Here is a 13,332-nt window from a genome sequence, read left to right as displayed (position 1 = left end):
AACATCAGTTGTTTAGCAAGAGTAAACTGGACAGTGTTTTAGAAGTGTTCACCTGGCCATACAACATGACAGGATGAAACCAAAGCCTACAGAATCTGGGCAAAGCTGAATACACAGTACATAAACAGTTTAGTTTATTCAGTGTTGGAATGTAATGTTTTTAATATTTGATCGGGTGATTAATTGTTGAATTGTCTAACTGGCATATCATGAATTTTTAGGTTATGCCATTAACTTTATGCTTTTGGACTACATTAATTCACTTTCAGTAATGTCTGTTTTCATCTTTTGGACCTGTACTACTTCTACATCTACATGATGCAAATTGAAACTTTACACCTATCTGCAACAGGCTCTAGAAAATTCAACACTTCCAGTTACCAATTTCAACTTTCTAGACCAATGCTGTTAAATTGAACAGTGCAAGTCATAGGAAGGAGAAACCATTACAATGATTTGTATGAAAACTGGTCAGATCTACACAGCAGAACCCACAGGTCTCGGCAGAGGTCCTTCAGAACAGTTTAGCTGAAACTGAAGTTGTTGCTCACAGGTCCACCGCACCATGTACCTTACACAGGCAAAGGGAGCCCCAGCTAAGTAGTGAGTGTTGTACACGCTCATGCGTTTCAGTTGGCCAACATTTCTAAAAATCCTTTTTTTGTGTTGGTCTTAAGTAATATTCAAATTTTCTGAGATACTGAATTTGAGATTTTCATTAGTTGTCAGTTATAATCATCACAATTAAAATAAATAAACATTTGAAATATATCAGTCTGTGTGGAATGATTATAATATACAAGTTTCACTTTTTGAATGGAATTACTGAAATAAATCAACTTTTTCATGATATTCTAATGTTATGACCAGCACCTGTATGGCGAACATCAGACCCCATATTAAGAGATTTTCCTCTTTCCTACAGCGTCCATCACAATTACAAGCACATGAGCAATTATGGAAATTAGGCGATTATGTCATTTAGCGACTTTCCTTACTAAGGAGTTGGCAAGGTTCAAATGTTTATTGGCAATAAGTTACGGCAATGAAATGCTTGGTTTTCCTACTCCGGACAGTGCAGTTAAATGTCATTATAATATATATATTTTTAAAAGATAACACAACACTGCCCCCCGGGAACAAATGAAAACAGTATCAAAAACAAAACACCAGTGCTACAACATCAAACAGACAAAGATAATTCCTACATGCCAGACTAAGGATAGGACGAATGAATCCGAAGCTCGTTTGAAAGTACAACGTCACTGTCGAAACTTCGGACGTCACAAAATCACCTTCGACCTCCAACCTGTGGCGTTTTCGGAATGGCTGTTTGAAACTGCATGCATTAAGGGTTAATGAAATCCGTTCACTTCGAGGGCTGTCAGGAGGATTTTGAGACATGCATGCGAATGGAAATTAAAAGTATTTGAAAGAACAAGTTAGTCAATAGAGTCATAAAATAGAGCTTGTTATTGGATAGTCATGGAAAAGTAATTTGAGAGTTATAAAAGAGAATCGTTTAGAGTGTTGGTTAGCTAGGTATTTTAGTGTCACGCAGAAGATTAGGTTATTTGTGAAGTCGACAAGATAATTATTAAGCGTGTTGCTTGGCTAGGTTCTTGGAAAGGGTATTAGGACAGAGTAATGGAGAATGTGTGTATGAATGTGTGCATATTTTGTATGTGTGTGTAACTGAAGGCCAAATGTTTGAACAGTCTATGCCAGAACCGGAGTTGTGGACTCATTGGCTAGAATTGTTTTATAATTTTATGTAGTAATTATACACATTGCCAAACTACAATGGCTAAGGTCTGTGTTCAGGCACTCTGCAATCTGTCGTGCCTAAAAAGGTCTACCCAGGAACATCCAAAAGTTAATATTGTTATCCGTTCTTGAAGCTTCAGTAATTTGGCTGCTTAGATGCTGACAGCATCTGAGAGATATATTGGCATGTAGAGGTTTCAGGTTCAAATCCCTGGTTATTAATATTTGGTTCAAGTAATTGTCACCTTTTAATAATAACAACAAAAATACATAGTTCTAATGGAGCACTTTTGAAGGACCAAATGATGCTTTACAACAATAGTACAAAATCGAAACTAAGATAGGAAAAGTAATAACACAAAACACAAACACACACTAGAGGACAATAATACTGGTATTAGACAGGAAACAGGACATGGGAAGGAGGCATGGGAGTGAATGAAGATGCTGACAACTTCAAAGGGACAAAATCACCCCACAGTGAACAATGCAAAAGACAATACTAAATCTCTGTGTCTTCTACTGTGGCCACCCATGTGGTCACTTCGGTTCTTCCAGTTGTGGGTAATACGATTTTCTTAAACACAAAATATATTAATTTCTCCCTCCACAAATTCATGTTACCCTTTTCAATGGTCTTCATTATTCATTCATCCTTACCATTACTTCGAATCCACCGCTCCAGGTTAAAGACAATACGTCTAAATCAAACATGTCATTCTAGATTTTGTCCAGCAGATGTCTCTGCTGTGTACTGTGTTGGAAAGCTGCATGTAATGAAGCTTTTTCTTTTTTAAATGAGCCTCAGTGGTTCAGAAAGCCTAATTTTCCCATCCCTATGCCAGACACAGAACACTAAAGCAACCATCAACACAACAAAAAACAACACTCTCACAGGGCTCCTTTTCAAGTAAGAGAGGGATGGGATTGGTAGATGAGGACTGGATCCAGCTGGGTGCAATAAGGGGAGGGCGTGGTCATTGAGAAGTAGAAGATGAGCATGATTGGTGCCACCTGTTAAGACAGACACAGAACAGAACACCCACACATACAAACACAGAGAAACTGGGGAACTTAACGAAAACCTGTGTCTAACCTCAACCCTGATTCTGACCCTAACTTAAACAGAGAGTCAGATTCTTGTTAAAATAGCTAATTGTTTAAGTGAAGACTAGCCTAATGTTCAAACTTCACAGGATTTTCCTTGCTTTACTATCGTACTAAAAAAGGACCACTTGCACGTTTGTTTTCCTGACCTTTTCCTGAATGGCACAACCCTAAAAATGCCACCACCTCAATCCACCTCCACCTATAAATACCTTCAAACAATGTAAAGCCCAGCTAGCTGTAAAAAATAGAGAATGAGAGAGGGAAAGACAGCACTGTTAACCAGGGAGACTGAGAGAGACACAGACAGCTCTTTTAACCAGAGAGACTGAGAGAGACACAGACAGCTCTGTTAACCAGAGAGACTGAGAGAAAGAGACAGACAGCTCTGTTAACCAGGGAGACTGAGAGAGTGACAGACAGCTCTGTTAACTGGAGAGACTGAGAGAGAGACAGACAGTTTTGTTAACCAGAGAGACTAAGAGAGAGACAGACAGTTCTGTTAACCAGAGAGACTGAGAGAGGGACAGACAGCTCAGTGGATGTTATGGATAGAAGCTGATCATGCAGAAGGTTTTTTCCTAAGGGGTGTTATACAGACAGACAGTGTTGTGTCCTGACATCTGTGTGTCTCTGAGGGGTGTTATACAGACAGACAGTGTTGTGTCCTGACATCTGTGTGTCTCTGAGGGGTTTTATACAGACAGACAGTGTTGTGTCCTGACATCTGTGTGTGTCTGCAGGAATCTATGCAGCGCTGGAAAAAATTAAGAGACCACTGCACCTTTTTCTTTCCTTTCCAAAAAAGTTTTAAAGGAAAGTTTGGTGTGAGGAACAGAAGTGTTCAATTTGCAGTGGTCTCTTAATATTAACCCCTCTGTTGCTCACTCAAATGGAACCGAACCTGAATGTCTGTCAATCTGCGTGCTTAGCTATCTGCCTGTTTATCTGCTTAGCTGTCTGTCTCTGCTTGTCTGTGTCTCAGCGTTTCTGTCAGTCTATCTTCTCCCTCTCTACAGCTGCTGCTAAGATCAAGTTGCAGCCTGGTGTGTGTGTGTGTGTGTGTTACATATTGTTAGTCTATTTGGGTCAAGAGCTTCTGGTTAATGTCATGTCTGACACTGAGTGTGAGTCATGAAGATATTTTCTGGGTGTTCTGATGGATGTAGGTACTAAAAGTGTTACTGTTCAAGATCTGTGGGTGTGTGTGTGGGAGTGTGTGTGTGGGAGTGTGTTTGTGTATGTTTGTCTCTACAATGCAAATAATTTTGTTAGTAACAAACTCTGAAATTTCAAATATGAAAACTTATAGTTATAATTTGGACAAAACATGATTCTTAGAACAAGACTATGCTTTTTAGAAAACAACAATGAATGTGACCATGTGTCTAGTTTTCTGTGTTGTCTGTCTTTTCTGCTGTGTATCTCTGTGTCTGGTCTTACACCCTTCTATCTCTGACAGCTACAACTACCAGTTGTCACCCACCTCCCAGAATAAACTCTGTTCCACAGCCCTGTATGTTCTGCAGCCGTTCCCCCAGAAACCCCACCCTGCTGTCTGCCGACCAGGCCCCAGAAGGCATCATGTAACCAGGGTCTATACGGACCACGGCTGTCTCATTCTGAGCTGGTAGCAGCCGGTCAGCAGCTCTTACCACCACCACCCTGAGGAGACCCAGGAATCTGCTGCTCACCCAGTATACAGCCCTGGGACAGATCACCCTGGGATCTGCTGCTCACCCAGTATACAGCCCTGGGACAGATCACCCTGGGATCTGCTGCTCACCCAGTATACAGCCCTGGGACAGATCACCCTGGGATCTGCTGCTCACCCAGTATACAGCCCTGGGACAGATCACCCTGGGATCTGCTGCTCACCCAGTATACAGCCCTGGGACAGATCACCCTGGGATCTGCTGCTCACCCAGTATACAGCCCTGGGACAGATCACCCTGGGATCTGCTGCTCACCCAGTATACAGCCCTGGGACAGATCACCCTGGGATCTGCTGCTCACCCAGTATTCAGCCCTGGGACAGATCACCCTGGGACCTGGGTGAAGGACTTGGGGGTCTGTCTTTGGCGGTGTTTGCTGTAGCAGTTGACACTTCACAGCCTAAAGAGGAAGGTTTTCTGTGTCTTTCTGCTGTAAAACCACCAGCTCAACATGGACCCTAGCAACATGGACCCTAGCAACATGGACCCTAGCAACATGGACCCTAGTAACATGGACCCTAGTAACATGGACCCTAGTAACATGGACCCTAGCAACATGGACCCTAGCAACATGGACCCTAGTAACATGGACCCTAGCAACATGGAGCATGTTGAACCGAGTCTGAAACTCAGCATCACCCAGTTAAACCAGGAGTGTCTCCTCCACCTCTTCTCCTTCCTGGACAAGGAAAGCCGTAGGTCTCTGTCCCTCACCTGCTGTCGTCTCAGAGATGTCTACCTGGACCCCTGTCTGTGGACTCTACTCCAGTTCCACTCCCCCTCCGAGCTAAGGAGGGCTAATTATGTGCTAGGGCCCTCACTGCGCCGCCTGGACATCACCTGGCTCAGCTCCAGGGTTAAGGTGTGTAATGTGGAGGACTGGCTGAAGACGCAGTTCCAGAAAGACCTCTGCAGTAAACATGACACCCTTGTATCCAAGTTCCTGGAGCGTGTCTGTTCCATGTGAGTGTTTATGTCTGTTTCTCTGTGTATTAACATGTTTATGTCTGTTCCATGTGAGTGTTTATGTCTGTTTCTCTGTGTATTAACATGTTTATGTCTGTTGCTCTGTGTATTAACGTGTTCATGTCTGTAGTCTGTGTATTAACATGTTTATGTCTGTTGTCTGTGTATTAACGTGTTCATGTCTGTTTCTCTGTGTATTAACATGTTTATGTCTGTTTCCCTGTGTATTAACATGTTTATGTCTGTTGTCTGTGTATTAACATGTTCATGTCTGTTGTCTGTGTATTAACATGTTTATGTCTGTTTTTCTGTGTATTAACATGTTTATGTCTGTTTCTCTGTGTATTAACGTGTTCATGTCTGTTTCTCTGTGTATTAACATGTTTATGTCTGTTTCCCTGTGTATTAACATGTTTATGTCTGTTGTCTGTGTATTAACATGTTCATGTCTGTTGTCTGTGTATTAACATGTTCATGTCTGTTGTCTGTGTATTAACATGTTTATGTCTGTTTTTCTGTGTATTAACATGTTTATGTCTGTTTTTCTGTGTATTAACATGTTTATGTCTGTTTCTCTGTGTATTAACATGTTTATGTCTGTTTCTCTGTGTATTAACATGTTTATGTCTGTTTCTCTGTCTATGAACATGTTTATGTCTGTTTCTCTGTGTATTAACATGTTTATGTCTGTTTCTCTGTGTATTAACGTTAGTTTCTGTCTTATGTCTAAAGGAAGGGATAGAGGAATAGGTGTAGGATCTCTATAGCAACAAAGACCTTGGTTTCCAGCTTCCTGTTAAAAGACGATGGTAGCCTAGCGGTTTAAGTATTGTGCCAGTAACTAAATAGTTGCTGATTCAAGTGTGAATTTGATCTTAGATTTGTCCTTTATAAAGGCCCCTAGTCATAATGGCTCTAGGGTCGTCATCAACAATGACTGATCCCGGGACACGACACCATTCTCCGTCTGAAAATGGTAATTACAATGTTTTTTAGATAGTAGACATTTGTAAAAGGCAAAATACGTATTGAAAACATTCATCAAATGATCAAGGTGGTGAAGTGTCTTCCCTACATCTAAACTGTTTCAACACAATAATTTTTTTATTATTATGAATCATTTTTCAACGCTTTATTTCCATGATTTTATCAGCAATTAAACCCGTTAATTCGAAAATGACCAGAAATGCCTATGTGGAAAACCTCCTCTTAAGGATGTTGTGTCTTATGCTATGTCATCTTGTGCTATGTCGTCTTGTGCTATGTCGTCTTTGTGTTGTATCATATCTTATGTTGTATGTTCTCTTGTATCATACATGTGCTGTGTTGCATGTTGTACAATGGTTCCCAACCATGGGGCCTAGGACCTCTGGAGTTACTTTGCATTTTAACAGGGGGTGTTTGAGAACACTCATGACACCATAGGCTTACTAGTAAAATTAACATGAGGGGGTACTTCAGGGGTACACAGAGCAGAGCAATCATATGCCGTGTCGTATGTTGTGTCGTATCATAAGTTGTCATATGTTGTCGTATTATATGTTGTGTTGTATATTGTGTCATATCATATGTTGAGTTGTATATTGTGTCATATCATATGTTGTGTTGTATATTGTGTACTATCATATGTTGTGTTGTATATTGTGTACTATCATATGTTGTCATATGTTGTGTCATATCATATGTTGAGTCATATCATATGTTGTGTCATAGCATATGTTGTGTCATAGCATATGTTGTATGTTGTCGTATCATTTCTTGTGTTGTGTCTTGTCAAATGTTGTGTGGTGTCATATGTTATCGTATCTTGTGTCCTGTGTTGTGTTATAATGTTTGTTATTGTCTTATCATATGTTGTGTAGCATCTTGTGTCATATGTTCTGTCGTAGGTTGTGTGATAAGTTATGTGATATGCCTTTCTACCTCATTAGACGGGCATTTTACAGTCAGTGTCATTGGATTTCTTATTCCAGCATGATGTTCATAATGGAACTGTGACAGGTGACCTGCTTAAGGATCCCATATCTCTCCTTACTACACATCAGCAATGTAGAAGAATGAAGGGAAAATGCTAGTACTGACATTGGGAATCACTAGTAATGATAAATTATCAAATGAAATATTTTTTTCATGGTCTGTCTTAAAATAGGCAGTAAACCTCATATAAATGTTATGATTCTTAACCAGTGTCTCTGGCCTCCATTAATATAATCCTGGCCATTGTTTATGGGACTATTCCATCCTCTTGGTGGGGCTGGTTGCTGTGGGATACGCTCAGTCGTAGCAGCTGTCTCAAGCCTCAGTTTGGCTCATATGTCAGAACAGACCCTCTTCTGTCCTCACCAACACTACCCAAATACTGGAATGAATAGAACATTTCCTTTGAACTATCAACTCCTCTGTAAATGACAGAGTTTTGTGACACGATCTCTGAGTGGGCAGGTGGATTAGCTATTAGCCGTTATTAACATCCTGGATGATGTCAAGTCACCCAGATCAACACAAACACGTTCTCACACAGAAAACAAGCACAGCCTACATCCTCTTTGTATAGGTAGATCAACACAAACACGTTCTCACACATAAAACAAGCACAGCCTACTTCCTCTTTGTATAGGTAGATCAACACAAACACGTTCTCACACAGAAAACAAGCACAGCCTACTTCCTCTTTGTATAGGTAGATCAACACAAACACGTTCTCACACATAAAACAAGCACAGCCTACTTCCTCTTTGTATAGGTAGATCAACACAAACACGTTCTCACACAGAAAACAAGCACAGCCTACATCCTCTTTGTACACTTAGGACCACTTACTTTCTGTTTTACATTTAGTACCTCCTATTTTCTTTGTGAGAGTTAGCATCTCCTACTTCTGTTTTATCGTTGTCACCTACTACCTTTGTGAAGTCAACTTCATTTAAAACATTCACCCGGGGCAATCTCCAAAAGGTAAAGGGAGTTATTGATATAATCCTTAGCTTTTAAGATTACACATTTAAATCCTCATGCCACTGCCGCCAGGGAATAACATAAAGAAACTGTGTATTGACATTAACAGGACGTCTACAGTAACATTAACAGGACGTCTACAGTAACATTAACAGGACGTCTACAGTAACATTAACAGGAAGTCTACAGTAACATTAACAGGACGTCTACAGTAACATTAACAGGACGTCTACAGTAACATTAACAGGAATAATACTGTAGAGCCTCAGAAAATCTTCAGCATGCCTGACTTGGACATACAACATGTTAATTAATAATTAACAGGAAAACATTCACTTTTCAGAATTTAAATTTGTAACCATAAATCTCAGCAACCTGAAAGAGTAAAACCAGTATCAGTGACATCGGGTTCCTACATCCAAGATGTCCCTCCAGATACACTGATGCTTGGATCCAGCTGAGGTCCACAGGGTGTTTCAGATAAATGTTACTCATGATATTCTATGGTATTACATTGTTCTGGGATATTCTACATTGTGTGGTATTATGCTGCTATATGATGCTCCCTCCTGATGGATGTCAGATTGATCTAACAGACGATACTCACCTCATTCATCTCACTGCAAGTAACACTTGGTCCCAGATCCTGAAGTCCTTTATGCTGAAGTACTAAAAGCTGCAGTCTTTAAAATCCCAGACATTGTAAGGATGTCTCTAGATAATAAATGGCTTGTAATATGGTAAGGACAGGTCATTTTCTGACATTCTTCTCTAAATTGTTTTATAACGATACTTCCCTCTCCTCCCACCAGGTGTCCTAACCTGCAGTTCCTGACCCTGTCTGGCTGCGGTCACATCTCCGACCAGGAAGTCACCCGTGTTCTGCAGTGCTGCAGCCAACTGCGCTGCCTTCGATTGGAGAACTGTGTCCGCGTCACCGACCGAACCCTGCAGGCCCTGGTGCTCCACGGTGCCGCGCTCCACCAGTTCACCGTGGACTTCTGCCGTAACGTGACCCAGGAGGGGCTGCTGGTAGTCAGGGAGAGACGGCCGGACATCAGGCTGAGCGCAGAGCGAAGTGCAGGGATGATTCCTGATATTAAACCCGACAAGAAGACCCAGCGACCGCTTAGAAGGACTCTACTGCAGAAGGTCCTAATGTTCTCCTGAAGAGAGACTATGGTTTGTCCCTCTGGCTCTGGTCAAAAGCACAGCACTAAGTAGGGGAAAGGGTGCTGTTAGTGAGCAAGTAGGGCATTTGGGATGCAGGCTTTCCACTTTCCACTAAGAGGCGCCATTGTAATGCCTACGCTTCAACATGAATGACCTCTGACCTCTCTACTGACTGCTTTCAGTGGGTGGGCAAAAATCTTTCTGATTTTGTCAAAATAGTTTGGGTTTTGCATTTTAATTGTCTTCATGTTATTGTTTTATGTATATTTTTTGTTTGGTTGGTTTTTATACCAAGATTCATACCAAGATTGTTTTATTATTACGCATTAAATGTGTTGAGCACTAACTGTTAATGATGTTAAGGTCAATGACAGATGTATGGACTTGCAGACTGACTGATCCACTGACTCCTCCTGTGATGGTTTGTCTCTTTCTGACACCCCCTAAAATGACTTGCGGTTGTTCTTATGTTGGGAAATGCATGATGTTGTATTATACTGGGAGGGTTATCTTACTGGGCTCAGTAGATATCTGGTCAATTCCCAGTATGTCCTCACATTGAAGACAGTGTGAGGGGAGAAGTGGGGAGTGTGCTTTTGTCTTCCAGCCTTTCTGATATCTGCAGCTGCCATAAAAGCTGATACATGAGGTCAGCTAGACAGGTTTTCTGAGGCCCTGCTGTCAGTCCAGCTGATTCCAGCCCAAGATGTTTCCGGCACAGTTGATACCTCTTTACGTTATATTTGTTGTCTTGCATTATGCTACAGAATGACTTCTCTGTTTTGGAGTGTTGCATAACTGTGTCCTGATGTTGCCATTATAATCACTCTGGCCTGTCGGGCGTCGGGAAGCATTGTGGTCGTGTTGTGTTGAACATACTGTGTGAATTAAAAAAATTAACTATTTCCATTCTCTGTTTTGCATATTCTGCAGCCATGCCGATTAAATTATACTGTTTTTGTTGTTGTCATCACTCCTTAGCAAGCAAGTTGATTTATATAGCACAATTCATACATCAAAGAAATTCCATGTGCTTTACAAAGAAAAATATATGAAAGTACAATTACATAAAAACAAAAACTCAAATGAAATCATCAAAGCAAATGAATACATAATAATAAAAAATACTTATAAAGATAAAAAAAAATGGGATAAAAACATAGGAAGCTATAAGGCAAAACTGTGGTTAAGTTTAAGTGCTCAGTCATAGGCACGTGAAAAGAGAAATGTTTTTAACCTGGATTTAAAAATGTATACGTTTGGGGCACGTCTAAGATCTTCTGGTAGTTTATTTCAGTTGAGTACAGCATAAGTGCTAAACGCAACTACTCCATGTTTTGATATGACTGTTAAATGTGAGGTCTGAGTCTATCAGAACACCAAGATTACGCACTTGATCCCTGGTTTTAAGGACACGAGAATCCAGCTCTTTACTAATGCTTGTTCTTTTATTTTTGTTACCAAACACAATAATATCAGTTTTATCTTGGTTTAGTTGCAGACAATTTTGGTTCATCCAGGTATTTATGTGCTCTGTACAGTGACACAGTGAGTCTATTGAGCTGTTGTCATATGGTTCGAGAGCCATATATATTTGAGTATCATCGGCATAGCTGTGGTAGCTAATGTTGTTGTTCTGTAGAATTTGGCCCAGAGGTAGCATATAGAGATTGAACAGAAGCGGTCTGAGAACTGATCCCTGGGGAACTCCGCATGTCATAGTCACCCTATCAGATTCATGATTACCAATGGTGAAAAAGTTACTCCGGCCATCTAGATAAGATCTGAACCAATTAAGGACTGTCCCGGAGAGTCCTACCCAATTTTCCAGCCTATCTATAAGTGTTCTATGATCTACAGTATAAAATGCTGCACTGAGACCTAATAGAACAAGAACTGATATTTTATCAGAATCAGTATTCAGCCATATTTAATTTAAAACTTAAATCAGGGTTGTTTCAGTACTGTGGTGAGGTCGAAAACCTGACTGAAATTTGTCTAAGAGACCCCTTGAGGTCACAAAATTGCTGAGTTGATTGAAGACAACCTTCTCAATGATCTTGGCTATAAAAGGGAGATTTGATACAGGTCTATAGTTGTTCAATATAGATGCATCCAGTGTTCTCTTTTTTAATAGGGGCTTAATGGCAGCTGTTTTTAGAGACGTTGGGAAAATGCCTGAATGCAGAGAGCTATTAACTATTTGCTATAGGTCCATTGTTATAGAGTTAAAAAATAAAAATAAACGTCTGATGGCAGTGTGTCGAGACAGCAAGTGGAAGCTTTAAGATGTCGAACTGTTTCTCCTAGGGATTTTTGATCAATTGTATTAAAATGCGACATAACCAAGTTATGTCTTGGTGGTCGTGGTGACGGTACAGAGTCCTTGTTAGACTGTGTAGCTCTGATGGTCTGTCTAATACTTTTTTACTGAAGAAACACGCATATTCATTACATTTCACAGTGGACATGAGTTCTGATGCTGTCTGCTTTATTGGGTTTGTAAGCTTGTTGACCATGACAAATAGAGTGTGGGTATTGTTGATATTCTTATTGATCATTCCTGATAAATGTTGCTTTCTGGCCCTGCGTAACTCATTGTTGAAGCTACCAAGGCTTTGTTTATAGATGTCATAGTGAATTTGAAGTTTAGTTTTCTTCCACTTACGTTCCGCTTTCCTACATTCTCTTTTCAGGGCGCTTACCATCATGGTGGTTCTCCATGGTGTTTTCTGTTTGGTCATAGTTTTCTTTACATTTACTGGTGCAACACCATCCATGCCATTCAATATTTTGGCATTAAAATTATCCAGGAGTACATCAACTGACTCAGCACTTATTGTTGGATAGCTATGGCTTCCATAAACTGAGCATTGGTACTCTCATTAATGTACCTTTTCTTAACAGAAACTGAGTTTACTGGAACATTTGGGGTCAAAAAAGACACAGAAATGATCAGACAGGGCCAAGTCTTTAACCATGACAGAGGAAATATCGACACCTTTAGAGATAACCAGATCTAGAATGTGGCCTTGAGTGAGATCAAAAGTAGTAGTGCAAAAAGTTATTTGGCATTATTGTCTGTACTATTACCTATGTGGATGTTAAAATCCCATGTAATAATAAACAAGTTATAATCAACTGATATAATAAAGAGTAGTTCAGCAAAATCTTCAATAAAGGAGGTCTGTTAATAGTTAAAAACTAAATGTTTGGGGTACCCTTCATTGTAAAACAGAGGTATTAAAAAAAAAAATATTACCTAGTGAATTTTCTTTGCACTGGAATGTACACTTACCTAAAGGATAATTAGGAACACCTGTTCAATTTCTCATTAATGCAATTATCTAATCAACCTATCACATGGCAGTTGTTTCAATGCATTTAGGGGTGTGGTCCTGGTCAAGACAATCTCCTGAACTCCAAACTGAATGTCAGAATGGGAAAGAAAGGTGATTTAAGCAATTTTGAGCGTGGCATGGTTGTTGGTGCCAGACGGGCCGGTCTGAGTATTTCACAATTGTGCTCAGTTACTGGGATTTTCACACACAACCATTTCTAGGGTTTACAAAGAATGGTGTGAAAAGGGAAAAACATCCAGTATGCGGCAGTCCTGTGGGCAAAAATGCCTTGTTGATGCTAAAGGTCA

The 13,332-nt window shown here is 40.3% G+C and overlaps 1 protein-coding gene across 3 annotated transcripts; it reads left to right on the top strand.

Moving 5' to 3' along the window:
• The first annotated feature begins 4,830 nt into the window (after positions 1–4,830).
• On the top strand, positions 4,831–10,588 carry fbxl22 (F-box and leucine-rich repeat protein 22). 3 transcript variants are annotated; one of them, XM_034288140.1, is made up of 3 exons: positions 5,002–5,040; positions 5,071–5,552; positions 9,323–10,588. In XM_034288140.1, the coding sequence occupies exons 2-3, from the start codon at positions 5,071–5,073 to the stop codon at positions 9,678–9,680; spliced, it is 840 nt and encodes a 279-aa protein (XP_034144031.1). In that variant the 5' UTR covers positions 5,002–5,040; the 3' UTR covers positions 9,681–10,588. The 3 variants fall into 3 exon arrangements, with proteins under 3 accessions (XP_019912212.3, XP_034144031.1, XP_034144032.1); XM_034288141.1 differs by having other exon boundaries at positions 5,034–5,100; positions 5,176–5,552; XM_020056653.3 differs by having other exon boundaries at positions 4,831–5,552.
• The last annotated feature ends 2,744 nt before the right edge of the window (positions 10,589–13,332 follow it).

This window comes from Esox lucius, chromosome 19, assembly GCF_011004845.1.
Source record: "Esox lucius isolate fEsoLuc1 chromosome 19, fEsoLuc1.pri, whole genome shotgun sequence".
Taxonomy (NCBI): domain Eukaryota; kingdom Metazoa; phylum Chordata; class Actinopteri; order Esociformes; family Esocidae; genus Esox; species Esox lucius.
This window is presented reverse-complemented; position numbering and strand designations above follow the sequence as displayed.